The following is a 25,884-nucleotide window of genomic DNA, read 5'->3' as shown; positions in this document are numbered from 1 at the left end:
TGATATCCAAACAGGTTCTGGGCATCCCATTCACCAATCCGCACTAACCAGCACGATGAAGCATGGTCAAAATACCACGTTCTCTAGACCGTAATTCGCACCCCAAACGTGTACCAGATGTCAATAAAGTTTAACAAAACTGGGCACATGCCTACCAGAACACACTCCACTTTTGCTTGAAAGTTAAAAAGGTGCATCTTATAATGCGTAGAAGACGGTAACTCCCTTGAAAAGCACGGCATGGGGACGCCCCTCATCCAGCAGTGGATTAACATGGGGATGTACATGCACATGGTGGCGAGATGTTAACTACCTCACCTGGTGTATAAGAGGTCGTGGGTGTAATCCCAACCCTAACGCCTGCATATTTGTCATTTGCATGTACTTCCCATGGTCACGTATATTTTTCTCTAGGTCCCTCCGGTTTTCCCTCCACATTTAGAAACGTGCGTTTAGAGTATTGGGCTGCGATACATTTCCGCATGACAAGCCACTTCGATGAGCTATCATTTGTGGCCAGGTTACTTCTGAAAAAGAGCTATATAGCTCAGTGGGCCTTACCTGGTGTAAAAATTACATATAATAAATAGATGAGGCAGTGAAACCTGCGGGGCCTGCGGTGGGCCGTGAGTGGCGCCGTCGCTGGGGAGGTGGTCACTCTCGGCGAACGCGGCAGAGAAGTGCGCCCGCAGGGTAGAGTGCCCAGCGCTGCACTCGTACTCCTCGCACGACAGGTAAATGCCAAACTTGTGCTGCGGACGGATTTGACGCAACAATTGTTGGACAACGTTCAAATAATAATCGCAACATTTTTCAGACATTCAGAAAAACTAAAATAACAAAAATGTTTGGAAGCTGTCATTGGTTACTGCAGCATCACCATCACTTTTACATGATTCGTATGATGATAATAATCACTCATTTTAATGACTGGTAATACTATTATCATCACGGGTTCTGCATTATTAACTTCAAACATCATCACCACCATTTTTAGTACGGTTGGCTACGTACCTCCGATTAGCACGGTTGGATACGTAACTAGTGAAAGAAGTTTTTCGTACGTACAGATTAACTAAGTGTGCAGGATTATACAACACGCACATGGGAATCTTACAAACGTCATACATAAATACCCCATCACACTCACCTGCAATTTATAAATGGACTGGAAAGTGTTTAAATTCACGTTGAGCTCCTTCAGTTTGAAGACGTTTTCTGCAGCAGAAAGAAATAACCACATTTAGTACGTATGCAACAATCCATTCATTCCAATGCTCCCTCTACACGCATTGACTCATGGGTATAAGAATTGACTCCTTAGGATTTATAAAAAAATGTATGCAAATGCTACATTTGGGCTAAAGGAATGAATGAAAAAGATGGCACATACGAGGAAGACAACACTGACAATACAGTGCAAAGAGGACCAAAAAATAATCACACTGACCTCAATTTGTAAAAATTCATAAAATATCAGGTAAAGGGGGTTGCATAATTATATGCTTCAGCATTTATCAGTACAATGCTGGCAGAATTCAAATTGTAATTGCGTACCGACCTGTATGTAAAATAAGGAACTTGACAATTGGGATGCAGCACTCGGTTAGCTTCTTCAGCTTAGCCTTTCTCTGAATGAGAAACCACACGGCACAACGGAACTGTCAGGATTGGACCGACAGATATCCAACAAGTTTGGTCCAGAACTACAACCACAGATGACAAGTATGACTTTGAACCAATGGGGTTATTATATGCAAGCACACAAAGTATGTTAATGAGTACATACAATAAATAATACACTTTAGAATAATAACGCACTTTATTCATCCATGAGAGTATCACCAAGTCTCAAGACTCTTTCAGGAAAGTCATGCGTTGGGATACGTAATACATTCTATGAATGAGAGTTTGGCTTCACCTGGGAGGAAACTGGAGTACTTGGAGAAAAACCCACAGTGCATACGAGGTGGCGACACTCAAATATACACATATGGATTCACTAATCCATTTGTAGTGGATGTCACTGGGTAATGCCGGCTCTCGCGAGGCACGGTGTGCGATGTATTGCCATCACAGACACCCCGTATATGTGGGTGTAGTACCAGCCCTAGAGGGGCTCGGTGAGCGCTGGGTCATAGCGCTCAGTGGCACCACGCGTGGCGTGCAGTGCCGACCCCGACAGGATGGGGTGTGAGAGTGTCTGCCATGAAATGGAGTTACTACAGGCCATGGCACTCTGGTTGACCCTGGAAGGCACGTGACGGGTAAGATCTACACAGGGGCCCCATCGGGGGCTAGGGGTGGTCCCGTGTCGGGGCGAGATCCTACGAGAGGATTCGAGAAGGTGGTCATGGCCAAGGGCGGGGCCAGCCACGACCAGTGAGGATATAAACCGGGTCCCCAGAGGGACCGGGGTTCAGCGTTGCTGTTTTTATCCTAAAGATTGACATCCTACGTCCGAGAAGAGTCACCAACACGTAGACCGGGACCCAAGCCGGGGTCCGGTCCGTTGTAGCTACTCCCAGTGTAGTTATGGTAGTTAGCCTGGTGGTCCACCACCATAGGTTGTTACCTGGTAAAGGGGCAGTTACCCCTTTTTGCTGGTATCAATAAATGTGTTGCCTCCAAAGAGTACGTCTGCGACTCAGTTGAATCCACTAGACATTGATGCCCTACGAGCTCCTGGCCACCACGCAGCCCAAACTCAAAACACCTGATGTCATCATTGCAAAGCCGGCGAACCGAGTTCAATTCGGCCAAGGCTAACATCAGTGGAGAGTGATATCTGAACACATCTGGGGCGTCTCTCCTTCATGAAACACACACTGAACGGCGTGGTGAAGTCTCGTCAGACAAATCTCTTCCACCGAAATGAAACAGCGAAGCCTTCATCCAGCAGTGGTTAGACAATGGGCTGCAATCGATCGTCAATCGTGTATGGCACCTCGTGTGTCCGTTTGAAGGGACTCTGCAACTCGAGCTCGACTCTCTGCAAAAGCCGTTGCCCGGTCACCATCGCATCGTCCAATGGCAGAGATTGTAGCAACTCCACGCATTCCTCTATCTGCCAAAAAAAAAGAGTCTGTGTTTAACTAGGCATGAGTTATACTATTGTTATTATTGTTGTAAAGTGACCTGAGATTTTCTGCATGAAGGGTGCTATGCAATACGAAATTGTATTGTGTGACTGGATTTATTATACCCCACAGCAATCAGATGTCAGAACTCAGACTTGCGATTTGATTTAACGATCGCTTGTTTTTACTGTCTCGTTTGTATTATTTATATATATTTGTGCATCCATTATCTTAAATGTAACATCAGCTTATAATTTGCATAAATGGTAAATAGCCAATTAGCACATGCACAATTCTATGGATGCAATGCAAAGGCGATAATATTTATCACCGATAAATCAATTCATCATCGTGTGTAATTAGTACATTTCAGCAAGCTTATAATTTATTTTGAAACTAATATTTGTCGACGTGCAACTTTACACTCAGAATAAAAAGCATTAGAAAATTACACGTGCAGCCATTCCACTAATCTGCTTGGGCATACACAGGCAGCTGGGAGACCAGCTAATGCTTCCGAGTAGTTTGTGCGCACCTCACTTGCGCCACGGAAACCTCACCCGGTCTGAGACGAGCAGTTGGTGGGCACGATGGAGGTAGGTCTGCCCCAAGGGCAGCATGTACGACTTGGTCACCTTGAGGGCATCCTCGAATGACGAGGGCAAGTCTTGATGCAGTATGCATCGCACTAGCGTCTGAAAAGGAGATCGCCAGGTGTTTCATTTCGCTGAAAGATCACACTTGTCATTTGATATATATACACGAGCAGGGAACATCCAGCGTCGCCCGGGTACTTGCAGCTATCTTTTGTGAATGTTTCTCTCGCACGGAAAGATCGGCGTGGTCACGGAGGTTGACTCTTAATTGGAATCACCAACGGTTTTTTTGGTGATGCAATCAACGGCAATTTGAGATTAACTTCATACGGAGGGGACATTATATATCTGTTAGATGTGTTGGGCCAGGTTAATGTGCTGGGTTAGGGTTGGTGACATTACTGGGAGCGTGTGAGGTGCCGTTTGGGGGGCTCTGGGCCCCTCTATATAAAATGTCTGCTCGCCATGTCGCTAAGGTTTTCTGCGGGGTTTTCAAAAGTAACCCTGCCGAGTTTGGTGGCGATAGCTTTAACGATGTGGATTTGTATTCGTAACCGACAAGACTTTCATTTTTTTATATATATAGATATTTATTAAAAACACTATTTAGTTATTGTCTCTTTCAGGTGTTCTAGATTTGAAGCTTTCGTGACTGCAAGGATCCATACTCTTTGGTTCTATTCGGTAAAGTCACGTAGGTACCTACGTGACTTTACCGAATAGAACCAAAGAGTATCTTTCAGGTGTATTTCCTTATTATTCCGGTTTGGCATCTTCCAGCCTTTGCTTGAGATTTATCTTAGTTGTAAAAGATTGTGTCCGATATTGCCTGACATCTGTAATGTAATGCAACTATGTAATCTTAAAAACACCCAGGGTGCTCTAAAAAAGTTATATACGCAATGCAGATATGACTCTGTAACTTAGTTGTGATAAATAAATTAGGTAAATATTATTTCATTTATTTTAACCTTAGTTTCGTAGCTGAACTACACATCAATGTGCATACTTGAGGGAGGGGACCACTTTTTATGCTTTCCAACCATAGTTGAAAGGACTTTTCTTCCGTGCTGTTAGGGACTTTCCCTTTTGACAACAGGTAAAATTGATCAAAGGGTTGCCTGAAAACAAAAAAACTATTTACACATTGGCTTTCATCATAATAATTACTTTCAAAGACAAACTTATGTTGAAATGTGTTACATATTCTACACATATGCATAATATTTTACTGACATTAAAGAGAGGCAAGGCCATAAGCCATGGAGTCAACATTGGGGGGGGGGGGGGCAAATCTTGCAGGGGATCTGGGGGTCACCCCCCGAAAAAAAATATACATTTGAAAACTAATTTCCTGCCATTTCCTGCCTAAAATATCAAAAAAATTCACTAACATACAGGATGGACTTTTTTTTTACAATAATGTCTTATTGTGTATTGTATTACATTGCTCTGTTTTTCATTTTACCTTTTCTTGTTCCATTGTATGTAATGGCAGAGATTAGGGATTAATACAGTACAACCATAACCACAATCATATAAACAGAAATCTATTTTATAGCAATATATTGGGGGGGGACATTTTGAGCATATTTTAATATTTATTGGGGGGGATGTGTCCCCCCCAATATATGTTATAATTACGGCCTTGAGAGAGGGAATACCAGCAGTGAGGGAGATAATGGAATTTACTGACATCAGCTTGTTTGTCGTTGGACAGGTTGAAGTTGCGAATGCCATATCTGCGCAGAAGCATCTTCATCTCCATCATCCGGTAGCTGTCCTGCAAAAGCTTCACCCTGTGAGATGGACAGCCAACAAACAGCTACAGGAGATGGCATCACGAACTTCCCATGTGAGCACACACAGATCTAAAAGTTGTCTGACCGTGTCTACAAAAAATTATATATAATACATTTACCCTCACCGAGGCTCATGACTCAGGGTCATGGCAGAGTCCTGCTTTGGGATATTTGGTCATTTGCATTTTAAGGAGTGTTCTGTGTGTGCAAAGAAACTGAAGCACCCTGCATACAATAGGAAAAAGCTCAAAAGGTCTGCACATTTGGATTTGCTGTACTACCATCTCCTGGTCACAATCGATGCGATCCACAATATTCAACTTCAAGTGCGCATTACAAGTGTGAGCAACCACGCCCAGGTCATAATTACAACCATAATTGTACAGAGCTACGGGTAAACATCTCTGAAATTCAGAGACGACAGCCCTCGTATGTTAGACAGCAGCACACACGTTAAAACGTTTGTTTCACTTTAACCAAACGAAATTAGATTTAGAAGGGTCTTTCAGGCTGCATGATCCTACATGGAAAGTATATGACAGGCATGTAACAATTCATCGATAAAAATACATTCTTACGCTCACGACACATGGTGTACATGTGAGCATCAGATATTGACGATGTATACAATGGGTATGCTTATGTTGCATTTATCATAACACCACAAAGAAATAGAAAGTAATTTTTAAAAAATACATAGCAGCAATAAGGTAATGCAAATGAGGCAAGAACAAAAAAAACTATTCTTGAATCATATCGCAATGCTGAGATGTAAAATCTTGTAGAATAGCTGGAAGGGTGAATCTTTAAATGTTATGTTACATAATCATTACTTTAATCTCAATCAGAGATCCTAACTGCATTTCAGTGGAAGGGAGATACCAAGTCGACACCGTGGGGGGGGGGGGGGAGAGTGCCCAAGTGAAGTGCATGGGGGCGCTTAAGAGGTAGCACACACTTGGGATGTTGCATTTGCATGTGCTCCTGCACCAGCTGCTGCACAGCGGGACTCCAGGGCACCACCACCTTGTACATGATCTGCAGCACTGCGTCAAAGATCAACTGCACACACAAAGCAAAAGTCATGCAATAGCTGTGGTAACATTGCATTATCGTCATCAGCCATAATATATCAACTGCTGGATGAAGGTCACCTAAAAGCTGTCACCATCTCACTCCATTTCCACAGTAGATTAAGAAAAAATAATGTTAACTTTTAAATTACAAATATATGACAGTACACAGATGGTGGCATTACCATGTGCTGGCATTGCCACATTTTTAAAAATAAAAATGTTACATTCTTGAACAGCCCACTATTATCATTCATGACACCAATTACACAACTGCACAGGCAATGCAGACAATTACTGAACCATGCAACATGCTGCCAGACAAGAAGTAATAGTTACGTTTTTTCCACAGGCAGCTACCACTCTATCAGGTTTCAAGTACACATCTATATTTATATTGATAGGCTTTGCGATTAGAAGGTGCACTGTGGAAATCTTGTTATCAAACACAATATGAGCACTGCTCAGAACTGGCCACACAGCCTAATTGGAAATTTCACAGTGACCGCATGCTCGTTAATATCCATGAAGACGTGCATGCGCATAACATCATGTGCTTCCCCGAGAATATTATCGACAGTGCATTTATTTCAGTGGCAGTGGCCAATCCTTGAGGTGGCAAAATAAGGTACAATTAAACATAAGAATCAATGTTTACCAGTTTTGATAGGCTACCTTGTTTGATAACCTTTTCTTCATGTGCTTCATAATAACGGGTCGGCAACCTAGGTGGAACAACACGCGTTTGACTCGGCAACTCTTTGCTGCGACTTTCACGCAAAGGGGAGCCGAGTGGATACTCACGTCAGTGTCGGACATGCAGGCCACCACGGCCATGGCCTTTGCCTCCCAAGCCGTCTCGAACAATGACATGGAGCGGCTGCTGCAGCGCTCCAGCAGGTCCTGGAAGCAACACAGGCACAGACATCATCGCCCCGTCTCACAACTCAAACGAGCCCGACCATCCGTGCTGTACAGATGATATGCATACTTTATAGTGGTTACGTCTGTCTCTTCAGATACTTATTTGGGGTTATAAAGCAGTATTTATTAATAAGAAGAGTGTACTGGCAGTCTATAATGTAGACTGTAGCCTGGTTATTAACCAGTTTAAGTCATAACTTAGCTGTGATGTTTCCATCTTGTCACCTTCCGATGTTAGTTTTATTTGACTAAAGATGGGACAAGCAACTCCAGGTCCTGCGGTGTCGCCCCTGCATTGGGCGTACCAATGCAGGGGCGACCGCATTCGTGAACACAAAGCAGACCTTAAACACGGTAGGACCAACACCTCGGCCGTGGCAGATCACTGTTGTAATTCAGTAGGCTCACATGACATTGACTTCCCCAAGACAGAGGTTCTTTGTAAGCCATCTGGCTACCATGAGAGATTCGTTCATAAGGCTATCCACATATACAAGCACAGAGACAATTTCAACCGAGAAGATGGATTCTGGCTTAGCAATCATTGGAAGGATTTGATAAACCATTTCAGGTCTTAATTGGTTGTTCACGCTTACGGTGGCTTTCAGACAGCATACATTAATTTTTCGTCTCCTCCCTCCTCTTTTCAGAACATAGATGGACTCGTCCTTCTAAATAAACTGCCAAATAGCTGCGCGTAGCGCTAACGTTTTATAAAGACACCGTTTAAAAATAAATAAATGCGGACCGCCACTTCTTTCAAATGCTTCTTGCCGTTGGTTTTTCACACCTGATGACGACCGTTTGCGTTATGGTCGAAACGTCGTGAGAATTTTCATTGTTTTATATATTTTATTATTTATTGCTTCCCTTCAACGTGACTTTACCGAAAGAGCTAAGAATATGAATTACTGCAGTCACGAAAGCTTTAAATAAAAATTTGTACCACAATTTGCCTGCGTCTCCCTTTCTCTTGACTCTCCGATTTCACATTAACATAACCATCTCCGCTTGTGCTGCCCCAGGGCACTTGTGCCCCTCCCACTTCGTTCTGATACCAGGATGCTTGGGCTACAACAAGTTGTTAATTAACATAACCATCTCCGCTTCTGCTGCCCCAGGGCACTTGTGCCCCCCTCCCACTTTGTTCTGATACCAGGACGCTTGGGCTACAACAAGTTGTTAATTAACATAACCATTTCCGCTTGTGCTGGCCCCAGGGCACTTGTGCCCCCCTCCCACTTCGTTCTGATACCAGGACGCTTGGGCTACAACAAGTTGTTAATTAACATAACCATCTCCGCTTGTGCTGGCCCCAGGGCACTTGTGCCCCCCTCCCACTTCGTTCTGATACCAGGACGCTTAGACCATGCCCATTTTTAACCTTTAAAAACAGCTTGCCTTTAGTGGCTTCCACCCCCCCCCCTTTTCCACCTGATGACGGTCGCTTGTGTTGCGATGGAAACGTCGTAGTTTATTTTATTTTTTTAACCTATCTACGTGACTTTACCGAAAGACCCAAAGAATAAGTATGAGCAGATGTTGGAGATCAGGTGTCAATCTCGAAAAAAGTTAAAATCCCAGACAGGGTTGACTCATCCCTATAAAAATCACCCTCCAGTAGTGACTAATATCCAAACATGTAAGGACGACGCATTGATTCATTGGAGACATGCTAAGAGATTCATGTTTCAGGAATTAATGTATGCACTAGAGACTCCCTATAATACCCCATGTGAACTTCCACCTCCAGCAGGTCGAGCAATTAGTAACAGGTAAGCACATAAGGATGCACCTACACATTGCCTAAAGTCAGTTTATTGACGAATAAATCGATGCACGCATCAGGAGCGTAAGAATTGATTCACCATTACAACCCTACAAACTCCCTAATGCCCCACGTGAACCACCAACCCCAGCGTGCCACGCTCACCTTGATGTAGTGCAGGAGCAGAGTGTCGTACGCCAGGCCTCGCTCCTGCAGGTAGGGCCGTACCACACGCTCCAACGTGGGCGCCACCAGCTGCGGCGCTGCCACTTGGTCGAGCATGCGGAAAACGATTGTCGTGCGCGTCTCCTGCACGCCGGGATCATCATGGTGCCGATTATGGACAAAACGCCCATGATCACTGTTACATTGGATTTATGGCTTTTATTTTGGTGATATCGAAAAGTTTTTTTTTGTTTTGGCCATGTTTTTGTTTATTGTAGTACGGAGTTGACTGATGGCCTTAATCTTAGTTGTCTTGTGGTTGTTGTTGTTGTTATTTTGACTTGCATCCCACTGGGATTTTTGCGCACAGCGTTGGTGTACGGTGCTATTTCAGGAATATTTTGATATTTTTTCCTGTATTTTCTGTTTGCACAGTCACATAATCACTTTAAGACGTTTTGTTGTTCATGTTTTTTGTTTGTTGCGGTTGCACCGGATTCAAGAGCCAAATGGCTCACAGGGCTATACCAAATAAATGAACTATGAACTGTGACAAAAAGGACTAGGAAAAAAAATCACGTATATGCACGAAAAGTCATTTATGAAAGGTCTATCGTCCGAAGAGCTGTGCGACTCAATAATCAACTTGGCTTGGTTTTGTCTCGGGTTAAATTCTCCAAAAACAACATACCTTCATAAAAAAAGTTTGGTTAATATTGAATTATCTTAAAGAGAGATGTACACCTTGTTACAGATAGATGGACCGGTGGACAAAGGTAAAGCATGAAAGCTTTCAACCTACGTTGGAAAGCATTGAAAGGTCATAACTTGTCTGTACAGATCTTTGGGTGTACTCTCCTACTCGTGGGAAATCTGTTGTATGGACGAAGCAACACAACGTATACCTCAACTGACCCTCGTCAGAAATTCACCACTCACCCGAATACTCGGCACTCACTAGTCATTAATCACCCGACCTTCACTCGAAAATATATTGGTGGGAAGTCTGTTAAGATTCAATGGGCTAGCCGAGCTAAGCTGTGACTCTCACCTTCTCGAAGTTGGAGAGAGAAAGAGGGCAGCTGTATTTGCGGTGCAGAGCAAGCAGCTCCTGGATGCTGTGAACCAATGCCTGCAGCTGCTGTACTTCCTTGCACTCAAACTCGCTCTGAGCAGCAAACAAAAAACAATGTGATGACTCATCCCACTGAGGGTAAGGCCTATTTCAGATAACAATAAACTCACACATGGCATATATCCCCTTATAAACACATAGATTGTTGGGACAAGTGCTGTTAGCGAGTACTGTGCATGAGGGGCCAGTACCAAGCCCGACCGCCTGGTCTTTAATAGACTATTGGGGAACGTGACTTAAGCAGTACCGATTAAGGCCTATTAAGACACACAGACAAAGAACCCACGTGTAACCTTTTCAGGCTGTTGGGTTAAGTCCTGTCAGAAAGCACTTACGAAGGCTGGACACACACACACATACTCTAAGACACATATTCATGAAACATTCTTGATAAACAAAGATTCCCTCTATACCCTTAACAGACTTTTGGGGCAAGTGTTGTTAGCGAGGACCTATGAAAGGCCGGCATGGCATTCGAGGGGGTGGGTGGCCAGCGTCACGCCTGGCCGCCTTTGTCTCCCGAGTGGCGATGTTTACATGTCGCACCAAGTACTTATCTTAAGAAACACACACACTGTGACACTCGCACACCAAAACAACATACACACAGCACACACAAAGTAGCATGCCTGGGACAAGATGATCTGGGCAGAGAAGGGGTCCAGTTGTGTTGGCGATATCCCAGCTGTGAAGAAGACCTCTGCTATTTGAAGTCCATTTTCTGGCCAATGTTGCTAGGTGGCAGAATAAAACACGATGGATTTCAGGAAATTGTATAAACTGGCCAATACTGTGCAGAGCATTACACTGTACAACGTACAAGTAAATCCGTTAGTGTCAAACAATATGCAAGGAGCACTGTCGGAGTTCATTAAAACACCGTAGTGTTTGCACTTGTAAAAAATAATTCTGCCATAATAAACAAAACGTTACACCATTTAAATTAATAACCAGGCCATTTAGGCAATTATATTTTCCTGGTAAAGATATAAGATAATTATAAAAGAGGCAAGCGGTAACGCTTTGCCATAATAAGCAATTACTGGGCATCAAAACTGCTGTTTCCAGAAAGGAGATTAAGTGTTGCTCCTGATACACGCTTAAGAGCTATTTAATCAAGCTGACTGTTGCCTCAAGGCTGCATTGCGTACCTTCTCCGTCAGCTCGAGGCTACGAGCTCTCTGATCCAGCCACTTTGCCAGAATTTTCTGAACAGCAAACAACGTGTCAACTCAAATTTAACATCACATACATAACACGGTTAATGCCAAAAATACAAATCCAACACGAATGCAGCAACGTGAAAATGTGTCCAATTAGCATTCATGAGAGGGAACCAGTCACACCAGAGAGCCTAATAGTATTTATAAAGACATTTCCTCTCGCATGCTCGGGGGTGAAAGCTTGAGGGAGGGTCTTCAGAAACAAGCGACGTTATGGAAGAAGCCCAAGAGGCAGAAATATAAAGATGCTGCTTGACGACTTGAAGGATGGGGGAAGGGGAGGGTGTACCATGAATTTAAGAAAGCTCAAGGGTCTGACAGAATGGATGATGATGACCGTTTGTGTTATGGTCGAAACGTCGTGAGAATTTTTATTGTTTTATATATATATTTTATTATTTTATTGTTTCCCTTCAACGTGACTTTACCGAAAGAGCTAAGAATATGAATAAGAATGGAGGCCGTTTGAGCCAACGACCTGCCTCTGGGCAAATGACTAAATAAATTACTCTCACACGCACCCTACTCAAAATAACTGAAGAAAAATATTTTTTATTTCATCATGTGTTTTCCCAACAGGGACACATAACAACAGGAAAAGCTAAATATTTCAGCTAAAACTGCGACAAACAAAGCTTCGGAGAACGTACGCCATTTTGCAAGTGTAAATTGGCCAATTAGATCTGCAAACCCCCACGGTGAGCTTTCCATCGGCATAACAAGGCACCCACCTGCCCGCCAGGAATACACCTGCGAACACACGGCACGAGCAGGGTGGCGAGCCAAGGCAGCAGAGAGCAGGAAGGTATCACACGGGGCACCGCCGCAAGCAGTTGCTTCAGCCGAACGCAGTCCAGCTCCTTCTCAATCTCCACCTGATTGGCGGACAGAAGATGGACAACAAAAACAGGCAGTCAGACACGCAGAAAAGTGGACAAATAAATACTCCGACAGGTGTACAGGCAGGTACAGTATAAAGTCAGGCATGCAGCAAGTCGGCAATAGACAGACAGCTGCAACGATATACAGAGGCATCACTTGTAAAGCCTTCCAAGTCACCCAAGCTACTCGCCAATATTCCCTGACACAGGAGTCTGTCTTTGCAAGGTTCAAAGTGGTCAGTAGATCTGAACTCTCAGTCTTGTGATGCAACAATTAATCGAGGATCTGTATGAGCCGACTTGTATACGGTACTTCATGTCTGCTGTGGATGTTCTCGTGTACGTGTTGCCTACCTTGGCTGGCACTCTGTTGTTAGTCTCAACCACTGGCCATTATCCCTTTGAAGTAATAATATGCCCTGCCCAAGCCCACTTACGTTTCTTAACAGTCTATATGATGCGTCTAGCTTGTATGTGTTCGACGATCCATGTATTCCTCTTCCTCTCAGTGTAATTCTGGTAGGAATTCGCCTATAAAATGGATATGGAATATAGTATAAAATCTGACCTTAACTCGTTAATCTCCTGCACGAGAACATAAATTTTGCACCGATGTCAGCTGCTCAGGGGCAGGCCAGTGGAATCTACAGACATCATATCATTGGTGGTTTATAGAGACTGATGCAACTGTCCTTCATTGTTACTAAATCATATTAGTATGGTGATGGGTTTACGCAAGAGGCAGCCAGACTGATTGTCATATCCAGAATGGACATTGCCATTTACTCAATTGTAGTAAAATAACACTGCTTAAAATCATCAACTAAAATGCATACCAATGATCATGGAATATTATTTGATTTGTATGTCGTTTACTGTGGACATCTTCTCAGGTGCGTTCCATCTTTTGACTGCCATTAAGTTATCGGTGTCAACGAATCAGCAATCATGTGTACAGCCGAATCCACTTACGTTTCTTAATATTTAATTTGATATTTCTAACTTGTGTATGTTCTCGAATCCAAGTGTTCCTTCTTGCTGTCTCTAAGTTTAATTCCAAACTTACAGCTCTCCATGCTTCTTTGTCGCACATTTGTTCATATTCTTTGTCGGTAAGCCATCCAGCAGTCAACAGGCCATGGCTGATTATAATGATGTTGTACTTAATGGGTTGGCATAAACCGTGCAACCACTAGACACTGCGGTTCACCACAAACTAAAAAATAATACCGAATAGAACCGAGACCCATAATTGTGATAATTCACCGAACCATGATGGGCACGCGTAGTTAAACACCCAAGAAACAAACCTGGTGTCGGAGCCAGATGAACTGGGCACTAGCGAGGTTCTCCTGCTCGAGCTGCTCCAACACTTGCGTGAAAAGATCGGTCAACTTGAATGAAAGCCACTGGGGCCCACTGCATGCGAGTCAGTTAAAAAAACACACACAGGCTTGTCAGCACCATACTAATATACACAAGCAGATGACGCAAATGTGTCATAACATTTATCTCAATTGTGCTATCGGCATCCCATCGTGAGGACAAGGTCACAGAGCAGTGCCTCATCCTGCTGCAGAAGAGTCCGTAGAAAGAGAAATGACAGAACTACTTCTGAAACCTCAAGAGACTGGAAATTCAAACGAGGGGCCACCGCTTTGTCCCCTACTCTGCTACACAGGGAAATGTTCATTACATGACAGTCAAACTTATGTTGTCAATTCATGAGGCCGGATTTCAGCGAAATTATAATGGAGAACCATATTTAAGGATTTACTTTGGTGTGCATTCATTAATGACTGGGCTGAAACTATCAACTCACGACACTTGTGATGCCAGTCGTAATAATGGGTGGCTGAAACCTGGATTTGAACCCAGGATTTAAGCAATGCCTTCTCAGCACTTTGACATCCGACCCACCTCATCACTCTCATATCTTGACAAAACGGTTTAAATCTTTGCCCCATTGTTGATCACAGAGACAGATGCTTTTTTCAAAAAAACGTACTGCCACATGAATGGGAATCTAATGCTGGGAATCACTCAAGAGTTTCTGAACTCATGAAATGTGTAGTAATGAATATGTAACAGTTCACAGTTTATATTTCTCTCAGAGGGAGCAGTGGTGCAGTGGTTCGCCCACTGGGCTATGAACTCAATAACTCGATTTTCATTCCTGGCCATGGCTCACTTCAGTGGCGAGCGATATCTGAAACAATACTGCCCCCACCAATTCACCAACCTTCACAAAACCAGTGTGGTGAAGTATGGCCGAACAACCCCGATGACAGACACAGCGTTGGTAGGCCTTCATCTAGCAGTGGATTAACAAAGCAATACTCATTTTGCTTGAGCCAATTTGTCTGTAAGAATGCAATGTGATCAGTTGCTTCCATGTGACCGGTTGCAAAATTTCCTTTGGAGTCAAGGAATCTCTATGTTCAGTAAAAAAAAGTTAAAATGGACTATCGTTTGCAACAATATCTGCTAATTTTACAAACCTGAAATTATTCGCCCCGAATGCTCCATGAAAAGTCATCAGTCTGTCCTGAACCTGTAAGACCTGCACGAAGGCAAATGGTTCAGAATTGAGGGCTCAATTTCACCGGTGACGATTACATGGACTTGCAATGTTATTGTACTTTTATAATCGTTATCCTGTTCTTTACCTCTGTCATCAGCTCATTTTTCACCAAAGCACTGCCTTTTCTAATCTGTTGAGAGAAGAAGTAGACATTAAAAAAAACGATAAAGAAAAGTAGAAGTCCATTACATTTGTATTATACAATATTATTGCGGTGTATATTGCACGACTATGCAATGGTTTTTGGAGCAAGAATGGATGCCTGTGTGTATATATATTTAAAAACATTACATTAAACTGATTTAAAAGGTTGAGAGAAGCAGCATTTGACCGAAATGTCCCGTTGGCCATTCTAATTTTTATTGGAAATTACTTTGTTTGAATATGAATGTCAGTTCATATTAAAATTGATCACCTGCCAGTTATTTCAGCGAGAGCTATTGTTTCCTCTCGAGCCGTCCTACTTTTGAATCACTACAGCTGTGGCTGTAAAGGGCTCTGTGACGTATCCACCACGACGATCGGAGCGCTCACCCTGCTCTTGCAGTAGCTGAGCACTTCCACGGCCACATCGAAGCTTGGCCAGCAGGTGTCAAGGCAGTATCGCACCACAGCAGAGTCATCCTGCATCGAGTGAGAGATCATACAGGCTGACTAATCCATTTATACACACCCCATTGATTTCTAAAGACATGTTCGCCTGCACAGGTGAATGAGTATTGTTAAAGCGACGGCTGCAAGCTTACAGAGAGAATAAAAAATATATAATAAGTATATTCATATTGGTTAAGTGATACGTAGCAGCTTTGATATAAAATTTTGGTTTCTCTATAATGTATCCATGTTATTTTAGTGGAGGAACTATAAATGGATCTCCTTGTAATTTCAGCAGGCTTGTGCGTTAACGCCCATCACCTGTATTTTCTCCAGCGTGGCCCGGGCCTGCGTGGCAAGCTGGGCCCGGTAGGCGACGTTCTTGCTGCTAGGAGATACCAAGGTGAGCTCTTGCAGTAGGACGGTCACCTTCACATTATACACCACCTGACAGAAGCAAGCAGTGTCAGCCGCGTTGTGACAATCCGATAGAGCAACACCTTGTTATTACCTTTCCAATTTTACACAATGCATTATCTTTCCCGATACAAGCGTAACCATAAAGTTTTCATGTCATCAACCCGCAATCAGTACTGCGGTGAAGTATGGTGAAAAAAATATAACAATATTTATTTACATTGAGCACTTCACATCAATAAAAGGTTTCTCAGAGCACTTCACATAAAATAAAATGTATATGAATGCCAAACAAATAGAATATTAAAAAGCAAGACTTTAATTTTAAATATCTTCAGGACCCACACAGCATAGGGAGGACTTCACCCAGCAGTGGGATAGATATACTAATGGGAAGCACAATATAAATATGACGATCGACAAAACAGCTGCATGTGCACAAACCATTGCGTACCTCGACATCCAAGTGGAAATGAATTGCAAACTTTTCTGCCTCTTCAAACTGTTGCATGTACAGCAAGCGGCTCAGTCTATTAAAATGAAAAAAAAAGTCATTTAAATAGCAAGCGGTTTTTGTTGTAATGCGCTATTTTTACAACCATTCAGAAGAAAAGCGTGGACGCTGATATGACCGCTCCCTAATGGTACTCGGCTAGAGCAAAAGCTCATAACCGCAATCTGGGCTCGATTTAAATTTCAAGCCACATCATATGCGTCATTACAAAAGTGTTCTGCTGTGCCTACAGATCACATGTAAGAATGTATATTGCTGCGTAACAATAATTTCAGAGCGTAAAATTACAGTGTTGTAACTTTATGTTAGGCCTATCAGATCATGTAGTAGTAGAGCACGCGTCTCGACTACTCTACGATCCGATAGTGAGTATTAATTTACTACTACATGATCCGACGAGTACTAATTCGTGAGAAGTCAACAGTGGTTGTCATATGGGTAAACTCACTCATAAATGAGGAATTTCCAGCACTATCTCAGGACTGCAAACAGGACATGAGCCTTTCACCATGCTCGCTTAAGCAGAGGGATATTTAATTTAGGTTATGTCCTATTGACCACAAAACGACCATGAAAACACATGTGAAACATGATTGATTATTCCACATCTACTATCCCTCAGGGATTGGTGTAAAGAAGAATCCACACCAGCGTCCAATAACAATAAACACCCCCTCAACCCCCCCCAAATAACCATCAACTTGGGCTGCTCCATTCGTATCATTGTGGGTAACACAAGGTGTTGGGGGCCTTGCTCAGAGTGGACCGCGCCATTTCCCACGGGGGAGTATCCGCGACGCTCACCGCCAGGCTGGGTTTACTGCTGATGCGACTCACCGGTTCTCGGGAAGCGCCTCGGTCAGTTGTCGCAGAACCAGCATGGAGACGGCGCCGTCTGGATGCCTTGATAGTTAAAGGATGCAAGAACTGTATTTTAACAAGTTAAGAAATGTGGATATTTTTCCAAAATGTATTTATATGAAGAAACATATAATGAGAAATATAGAAACCGACTGGTAGAAGAATGGACAAAATGTAGTTTCCTTTTCACTGGTTTGTGCTTTGGGCAACCTTTTAATTCATTTGAACAGATTTCAATAGGATAAGTAGCTAATACAACTTTATCCTAACAGTTAAGTTCATGATCCCACCAAAAGATAGTGCCCCCCCTCCCCCCATATGTTTTAAGTAGCTAATTCTAGCTATCCTGTTTATGAACCAAGTGATACTATTATAGTGTATATTTCAAACTTGTTTTTTATGGACACCAGAACATAATGATCTGGCCCCAAAAATATAAACCTACAAGTCTTTAGCCAACATCTGCAGTTGTAATGTAAAGAGGAAGAGACAAACCACCACTTTTGACAAGCAATACTTTAACCATTTCATTACACGGTACACATACCTGTCACAGTACAATTTATTTCAGGACATTTACAGAAGTCTCAGGACTGGTCTTTGCAATGAATCAGAATATTTCGCACAAAGCCCAAAATAACATTAACAGGTACCTGCTTCCTCCGTCGTACATGCCCTCCAGGAGGTAAATGGCTTCCTGCAGAACAGCGAAGTCGGTGTGAAAAACAAACCAAATGTGGCGCGGGTTGGCCAGCAAGGGTACTTCAGTTTCCACTCGTATACCAAATTATTCATGAAACGGTACTGGCCGAACATCCCAATGCAGGACCCTCCTGATAAAGAGTCCTGAGACTCGTTGAGGTTTTTCTGGTGAAATTATAATTAAATTCTAATAGTATGCATCGGTAACACATTCCTGCGGAGGGAGCTGGTAGGAACGTTGGGTTGCTCGGTCAATGGCCAGGGTCAACAACGGCGTGGTGTATTCCGCAAATATGCCCGACTGTGAGGGCGGGCACAAGCCGGCGTGAGTAGGTTAAACCTTGAGTTTTATAAGGGCACCACGGGGTGACCAGCCCCTCCCCACCCAGCCCCTCCCCACCCAGCCCCTCCCCACCCAGCCCCTCCCCACCCAGCCCCTCCCCACCCAGCCCCTCCCCACCCAGCCCCTCCCCACCCAGCCCCTCCCCACCCAGCCCCTCCCCACCCTCCCCTCTCCAACCAGCCCCACCCCTCCCATTTTTGGATGCACGACGGACGGACACAATAATCCCCTGTGGGCTGTTGTAACCAGGAGGTTCCTACCAGTATCACATAGTTTAGAGGACTTGACTGTATACCCAGGAGCACTGAGTTTAGAACTTTTTTTCCACGGAGTTTCGATGCCCCCTCCCTGAGTTATGGTTTATTCTCTGTACCGGGCTCATGTTGAATTACAATAAAAAAAAGAATAAAAAAGAGGACTTGCCTGTGTGATGGCTGCCCGGGCCAGGAATGAGTGGTTGGTCACTTCAAGTGAGTACAGTTGCTCCATGGCCGGGAGGGAGAAGACCTGAAGAAACCTCACCTGACCAGGCATAGCAACCACATGCAACACATTATAGTATTTCATATTCAAATGGAATTAATTTGTCTTTTGTAAAAAAAAAATCTGATCGATATTGTTAGTTGACAATGTTAAAACCTTTTCTAAAACTAGATTGCTCTTGTGTTTTTTTTGGCCACTAAACACACCATTATTCAATTATGTATGATCTTTCTGAACAGTTGTATACATGTGATAAGAGACGAATGGGTGCGTAATTCTTCAAATCAGTTTTGTCTCCCTTTGTGAACATAAAATGATTCAGGCATCATTCCGTTGAGGTAATTCACATCTGTGTAAGCATGGAGTAAACGGATCTGCCAATTTTGATTTAACACCTCGTCCTGCTTGTTTTATCATTGCCCAGAAATACAAGACGGACACAAGAATGACCACTGATCAGTGTTCCTGCGATAACACTACTTACCTTTTCTTCACTCGGTGTTGTCATAATGACGAGTTTCAAGCTGAACAAAACAGAAGAAACAAAGCACAATTCATTTACTGATGTTTACATGTCAATATTTAATTTCTGATTCCATCTTCCCTAAAAGCTTTCACTGTCCTGGTATACTAATCAATTTTTTTCTTTCATGTACTTAAGAGAAAACAACTGGTGGTGCATTCAGACCCTGCAAGTCATTAGGCCAATAATAACCATTAATATGGGATGGAAGTACGTTGCTATCCTGCATGAACAGTGATATTCTTGACAAAAATAAATGGACATCTGACCATAAGCAAGTGTGTGTGGTGGAGGAGGGGGAAATAAAGATACGTAGTATGGGAGTAAGGGGTGGAAGAAAGGGGGAATGTGACTGGGACACAATTAAATTCTTAATATTAACATCAACACCCAAATCTATACGGGCTATTGTTGTGGAACCAGGTCTAGAGGATGTCTAGGGGGAAAATGTACTTGATACCATTAAAGAAGAATGTTTGGAACTGGGAATCACTCCAAGAAGTGGAGAGGTTAACCAGAAACAGACACACTTGAAGGTTGGCTGCGAGTTGGCTGCCACCATGACACAAAATCAAAGTAAGTTGGGCAAGGAGCAGATGGTGAACGGATCATTGCATCACGGAATCATGAGAGGTGGCTGCGGTTTTTGGAGGCCTTCATCCAGCAGTGGATTGATTAAGGATGACTGATCATGGCAAGAAGCAAAATATAGGAATTAACAGTGGAGGCGGACCTGCTCATCTTAGCCGAATTGAGATCACCATCAGTCACGAGGCCAAAGTCCTCCACGGAGATGGGTGGCCATTGCCACACCAGCACCAGGCTATACACGTCCCACATGCTCAACGTATGCTGCACACAACCCAGACAACGATAGAAAAAACAACATTCACTGCTAAGTGGTAGTGAAGCTATTATTTTAGCAGTGCCACCATTTAACACGTAGGCTTTCGCGACCAATATCATCCATAAGTTTTTTTTGGGTTAGATCGCGTGAATATATAAATGTGTCGTTAAAACCCGCCAATTTGTGACGAATTGGCATGTTCTGTTTTACGTGACAACCCTTACTAGTTGGCTATGTCAAGTGGTGGCGGGTTTTAACGACACATTTATATAATTACGCCATCTAACCTAAAACAAAAACTCTATTATGAGTGCCACCATTATTTTAGCAGTACCAGGCTAGGTACACACTGAGGTTCTGTGCAGTGGGAAATAATTGAGATCACAGAAAGAGAACCAAACTCAATTCCTAGCAATAAAACAGGTAAAGTCACGTAGAAGGGAAACAATAAAATAATACAAATAAAATTGTCACGTTTCGATTGCAACACAAGCAATCATCATCAGGTGTGAAAAACTACAGCAAGAAAATTTTCACACCTGATGATTGCTTGTGTTGCAATCGAAACGTCGTGAGAATTTTATTGTTTTATTTGTATTATTTTATTGTTTCCCTTCTACGTGACTTTACCGAAAGAACCAAGAATATGAATCCCTGCAGTCACGAAAGCTCTAAATCAGAAAATAAAACAGGTGTTAAGATGTTCAAACACCAAAACGAACCAAACTCTCTTGCATAGAACTGGATGAACAGCAACTTACAAAATGTATGTCCAGATTATTCAGCCAGGAAATGGCTTAAATTGTTGAGTGGTAGCTTGCATTAATGACTCATACATTTTCGGAGTTCTCAATGTTTTATTATACGGTCAATGATCTTGTCAGTGTTTCCGTATAATGGGCTGTCTTTGTATTTCCAGTCGTAGAGGGTGGTGAGTGTATCTGGCATGAGACGTGCAGATTCAATTTAATGCGGACAATTGTGTGAGATAGATAAATGCAGAGGTTCTTTTAGTGGAATCAGAGATGAGGCACTTGTTTGCTGATATCATTTGGTAATTTATCTGAGGTGCCTCCACCGGAATTTACAAGACATCTCTCTGGATTCGCTTAAGAATGAAGCTGGGTGTTTTTGGACTCCTGAATGTAATGGAATTCTGAATGTACAAACTATGTGTGATCACAAAAGACCATATGCAGATTCCTTAAAAAAAATGTAATCTTGGCTTTTGAAATGTTAATCCGAGCAGTCATATTTGATGAAAACACAATATTCTCACGGAATATTGTGTTATTTTATTTTATCAATTTATAATTTTATTCTCATTCTACATGACTTTACCGAAAGAACCAAAGAAGATGAATCCTTGCAGTCACGAAAGCTTTAAATCGAAACTTCACACCTTTTTACTGCCCTTCCACACCCCAACAAATACCCAAATTAGTTTGAGATCATTAGTTTGGGGAGAACACCTGGTATGACATGGAAACCAATTGCCATCAATGTGTGGGCGGAAAGATTTTAAAATATACCAATTTAAAACACACATCAGTAACAGCGCGGTACATGTTAACATTTAGTTTCAAATAAAAAAAAATACAGCTAGCATCCAACTGGTATTCGTGTTCTCAACATTAATGCATTTAATAAACATGCAGCAACAGGAAACACGTGTGCCTCTGAAACACACGAGACCTAAACCAAAGCCACCAGTTCAGAGCTTCAACGCCCACAGTTCATACCAAATCAATTCCTCGCCCTGAATGTCGAATTTCAGTCTTACATTCCTCCATAAATTTAAATTCACACAAGAGAAATGGCTCTCGGCATGGCTCCTGAAGTGCAAGCCAACCAATTACCCGCGAGAATAAAGTAACGTACGTTGTTGTCCAACGTGAAGATGAAGTTGTTGAATCCAAGGCACTTCTGGATGCCAGTACCTAAGCATTTGCAAAGGAAGGATAGAAAGCAAAACATTAAAAGTGGCACACGCACTACGGCCTTTGGTCATTACAAAAATACGCATGAAAAACCTAATGAAGATGCTCACGCTGGCATCTATTTTGAGATAACAAAATATATTCCTCCTTTTGTGGCCTCAAATGCATTCACTTATTTAATTACAGTTAAACATTGGCCAATGGATACACTGAACATTTTATAAATGTTTTTCTTCCTCTCATGTGAGGTAAAACACAGCACAGTTTTGCATGTTCTTCGTTTACACATCTGGCATTGATGCCACCTAGTGGAATCATTACAATCCATTGCTGAAGGCTTCCTCCACACTAAGTCGGTCGTGGGGGATATTTTACGATACTTTACCACGTTGGTCAGTGCGGGTTGGTGAAGTGGCGGCTCAGGACTGCTTTACAAATCACCTGCCTACTGTTAGCCATGGCCAAAAATCGAAACTTGTGTTGACGGGCTTTTAGAAAAATGCACCAACAACTGCGCCACTGTTACCCGCCACCTCGTGGGTGACTGGACGTTAAAAGAGGAATGTATGTGAAAAAAAATACTGCACATGGTTACCATTCACGAAATGTCCATCCACTGCCCTCAGCATGGAGGCTTGCTGTGCCGCAGTGTGCAATTTCCACTCTGACAGCACCATGTCACCTTTGCCCTGCTTAGAAATTGTTTGAGAAATAAAAGGCAACAACTCCTTAGATAAGTTAACAGGCAAGTATCTGCCCCTCCACAATAATATAAGATTTTAGTTCAGCAGCCTCATCAGACTTCTAGACCTACGCGGTCCACCGTTTTAGGATAACCAATCTTTTCTATTAATATGCCAAGCCACTGCACACCGCATTCACCTGATAGTTGGTAATCACAGAATGCTGTACCATGGGGGGGGGTCACGAGTACTGGAATTGAGAATCGCTTTTCTGGACAAATGTTTTCCATCAGTATTGGCTTCGGCATGAAAAGTGATCAAAACTATTGGTTTACATGTCCCATAGTCTTATGGAATAAAATGCTACGTATTTATTTTTTATTAAGAATAGACTCAGTCTTGGATCTTTTCGTAAAGTCACGCAGAAGGGAAATAATAAAACAATAAAATTCTCACGACGTTTCGATTGCAACACAAGCAATCATCATCAGGTGTAAAAACCACAGCAAGAAAATTTGAGAATTTTGTTTTCTTTTTATTATTTCCGTTCGACGTGACTTTACCGAAAGGACCAAGAATATGAATCCCTGCAGTCACGAAAGCTTTAAATCGAAAAAAAAGAATAGACTCGATACTTATGAATGTATAATGCATAATCCTCCACTACAATGGTTAATGATCTTTTATACAGTTCCAGGAACACATTAATAAGCAAATCACTCCGCAAAGCATAATTTAAACATGTATAAAGGAGAAATTAATATCTCTAGATTTTTTAATTACCGCGTACATTTTATTGGAGATTATACAATATCCAAAGTCGGTAATCTTATCAGGTACTGTCTATTTAAAAATGGCAATCAACATCTTAGATTGGACAAATCACCCAAGATGGGGTACTCCAACCAACCAATGTATTCAAGAGGTGTTCAGCCCTATCAAACGGTCAGCAAATCCAATCCAGGGTGATCCAATTAGATGCATTTCAATTTGAATAGGCACTCCCACCTTTGACCCCTATTGGCTATTGCATTAATAACTGTGCCACCAATAAGAAATTAAAGTTTAAAAAAAAATACTGAGTTGAAGTAAAACTCAACTCGCTAAAAATGTTATCTCACCACTGTACTCATCGAAACGTAAATGACACAAACCCTTTGCAAATAAATTGTTATTTAATTAAAAAGGAATACAGCTCTTACGGCAATGATCAGGTGTGGGCTGCCATCCAGTAATATGACCAGGCCATGGCTGTTGTAGTCCGTATGAACATCTTGTGTAGAAATAAACTTTATGTTCATTTTTTCTTGGCACTGTTATGGAAAAAAAACAAGAATGGGATTCCAAAGTAGACTGTTGACATCTTCAATAGTACATGTTCTACTTAATGTGGGTTAATACAAGTTTAGAGTTGTCTCCTGAATGTGTACATTTCATCACAACGAAGTTTAATACAAATAATTCAGAGAAATTTCCAGCTTCGTAGATGGCAATACAAAATTATAATTCAATATTTACCTCTTTGGCAGTTGTCATGTTTGCTGTCTCCAAAGCTAAAACACAAACATACGCATACATTTCAAATTATTATTGTGTATTTCAAGTATAGATGTGCATACATATACAAAATTAACCTTTCATACATATCAACATGTATGCATTACACAATGGAAGAAACAAAAATGCTTTGCAATGAATGCGATCTACGAGTTAGAAGACATCACTTGATGTCCTTAATTTGCAACATAAATCTCAACTCATTCTCAAGAGGGTCTAGCATGGTCGTGTTTGGCCAAATACCATTTTAAATTTGAGGTTTAATGACAATGATGTATGTATGTAGAACTTGTATTCAATCCAGATTTAAAAGTGCATAGCTCCAGTGGGCTTTATAATATCGGAAGGGCGTTCCAGATGGGCACAGAATCACATCAGAAAGCGTGCAATGCAGTGACCATCTTTGTTCGATGGCTAGCCAAAAGCCGCCGGCGCGAAGATGATAATGAAGACAACGTTAAATTTCGATTTAAAGCTTTCGTGACTGCAGGGAATCATCTTCTTTGGTTCTTTCGGTAAAGTCAGTGCTGTCGTCCCGACAGTTCTGTTCTTTCACCTGAAGAAGGCCGCTTGTGTTGTGGCCGAAACGTCGTGAGAATTTTATTGTCTAATTTTTATTTTATTATTTTATTCTCATTCTACGTGACTTTACCGAAAGAACCAAAGAAGAAGACAATGTTTCTCGCCGAGTCTTAAGACTAGGACGTTCCCAGGACAGTCGTGCACTGTTAGTTAGTGAACACCCACGATAACATTTACCTTCCTGAAGCTTCTCGAGTTGCAAGTTTGACACCCACAAGAATCCTTTTCTCGACAAAAGAAACATGTGGTAGGCATCTGCAAGTGGACAGATCATAGCATGACAACAGGCTTGGCAACTTTATCAAGCCACCTACACCACATGTACCAAAGCATTAATATATATTTTTAAATTCATGTACGAGACAGCTAAGGTTAGAAGGTCATACATTGACAACCATAGTCCAAATGGCACGTCATGTCATATACACAATACAACTACATAAGCGAATAACATGAGTTATAGGATTCCACAAAAACAAATACAATCAAAACGAGAACTGCAGTCAAAATGTTTAAAATATGTGTATGCCTTTCTTGAGTTTTTGAACATTTAGACATGGCCTTTTGAGGAATTCAAGTACTAAAAATAATTTGAGGAGCAGAAACA

The 25,884-nt window shown here is 42.2% G+C and overlaps 1 protein-coding gene across 2 annotated transcripts in view; it reads right to left on the bottom strand.

Moving 5' to 3' along the window:
* Positions 1 to 25,884, bottom strand: part of KNTC1 (kinetochore associated 1) — a 73,976-nt gene that overhangs the window by 42,241 nt on the left and 5,851 nt on the right. For both annotated transcript variants that reach the window (XM_076070486.1, XM_076070485.1), the window contains exons 6-34: positions 25,455 to 25,532; positions 24,657 to 24,691; positions 24,341 to 24,451; positions 23,051 to 23,144; positions 22,397 to 22,455; positions 20,402 to 20,520; positions 19,630 to 19,669; positions 19,082 to 19,184; positions 18,271 to 18,310; positions 17,594 to 17,659; positions 16,697 to 16,772; positions 16,147 to 16,272; positions 15,766 to 15,855; positions 15,317 to 15,361; positions 15,149 to 15,210; positions 13,958 to 14,066; positions 12,498 to 12,641; positions 11,695 to 11,751; positions 11,173 to 11,277; positions 10,460 to 10,576; positions 9,409 to 9,552; positions 7,356 to 7,454; positions 6,437 to 6,540; positions 5,373 to 5,475; positions 3,641 to 3,775; positions 2,948 to 3,067; positions 1,562 to 1,631; positions 1,151 to 1,218; positions 606 to 752 (exon numbers count right to left, since the gene is read on the bottom strand). In XM_076070486.1, the coding sequence (XP_075926601.1) occupies positions 606 to 752; positions 1,151 to 1,218; positions 1,562 to 1,631; positions 2,948 to 3,067; positions 3,641 to 3,775; positions 5,373 to 5,475; positions 6,437 to 6,540; positions 7,356 to 7,454; positions 9,409 to 9,552; positions 10,460 to 10,576; positions 11,173 to 11,277; positions 11,695 to 11,751; positions 12,498 to 12,641; positions 13,958 to 14,066; positions 15,149 to 15,210; positions 15,317 to 15,361; positions 15,766 to 15,855; positions 16,147 to 16,272; positions 16,697 to 16,772; positions 17,594 to 17,659; positions 18,271 to 18,310; positions 19,082 to 19,184; positions 19,630 to 19,669; positions 20,402 to 20,520; positions 22,397 to 22,455; positions 23,051 to 23,144; positions 24,341 to 24,451; positions 24,657 to 24,691; positions 25,455 to 25,532 (2,666 nt within the window). The remainder of the gene's footprint in view (positions 1 to 605; positions 753 to 1,150; positions 1,219 to 1,561; positions 1,632 to 2,947; positions 3,068 to 3,640; positions 3,776 to 5,372; positions 5,476 to 6,436; positions 6,541 to 7,355; positions 7,455 to 9,408; positions 9,553 to 10,459; positions 10,577 to 11,172; positions 11,278 to 11,694; positions 11,752 to 12,497; positions 12,642 to 13,957; positions 14,067 to 15,148; positions 15,211 to 15,316; positions 15,362 to 15,765; positions 15,856 to 16,146; positions 16,273 to 16,696; positions 16,773 to 17,593; positions 17,660 to 18,270; positions 18,311 to 19,081; positions 19,185 to 19,629; positions 19,670 to 20,401; positions 20,521 to 22,396; positions 22,456 to 23,050; positions 23,145 to 24,340; positions 24,452 to 24,656; positions 24,692 to 25,454; positions 25,533 to 25,884) is intronic.

This window comes from Petromyzon marinus, chromosome 29 (assembly GCF_048934315.1).
Source record: "Petromyzon marinus isolate PM22_M1 ecotype Great Lakes invasive population chromosome 29, UKy_Petmar_22M1.pri1.0, whole genome shotgun sequence".
NCBI classification, from domain to species: domain Eukaryota; kingdom Metazoa; phylum Chordata; class Hyperoartia; order Petromyzontiformes; family Petromyzontidae; genus Petromyzon; species Petromyzon marinus.
The sequence above is the reverse complement of the archived record's forward strand: the minus strand, read 5'-3'. Positions and strand labels throughout refer to the sequence as shown.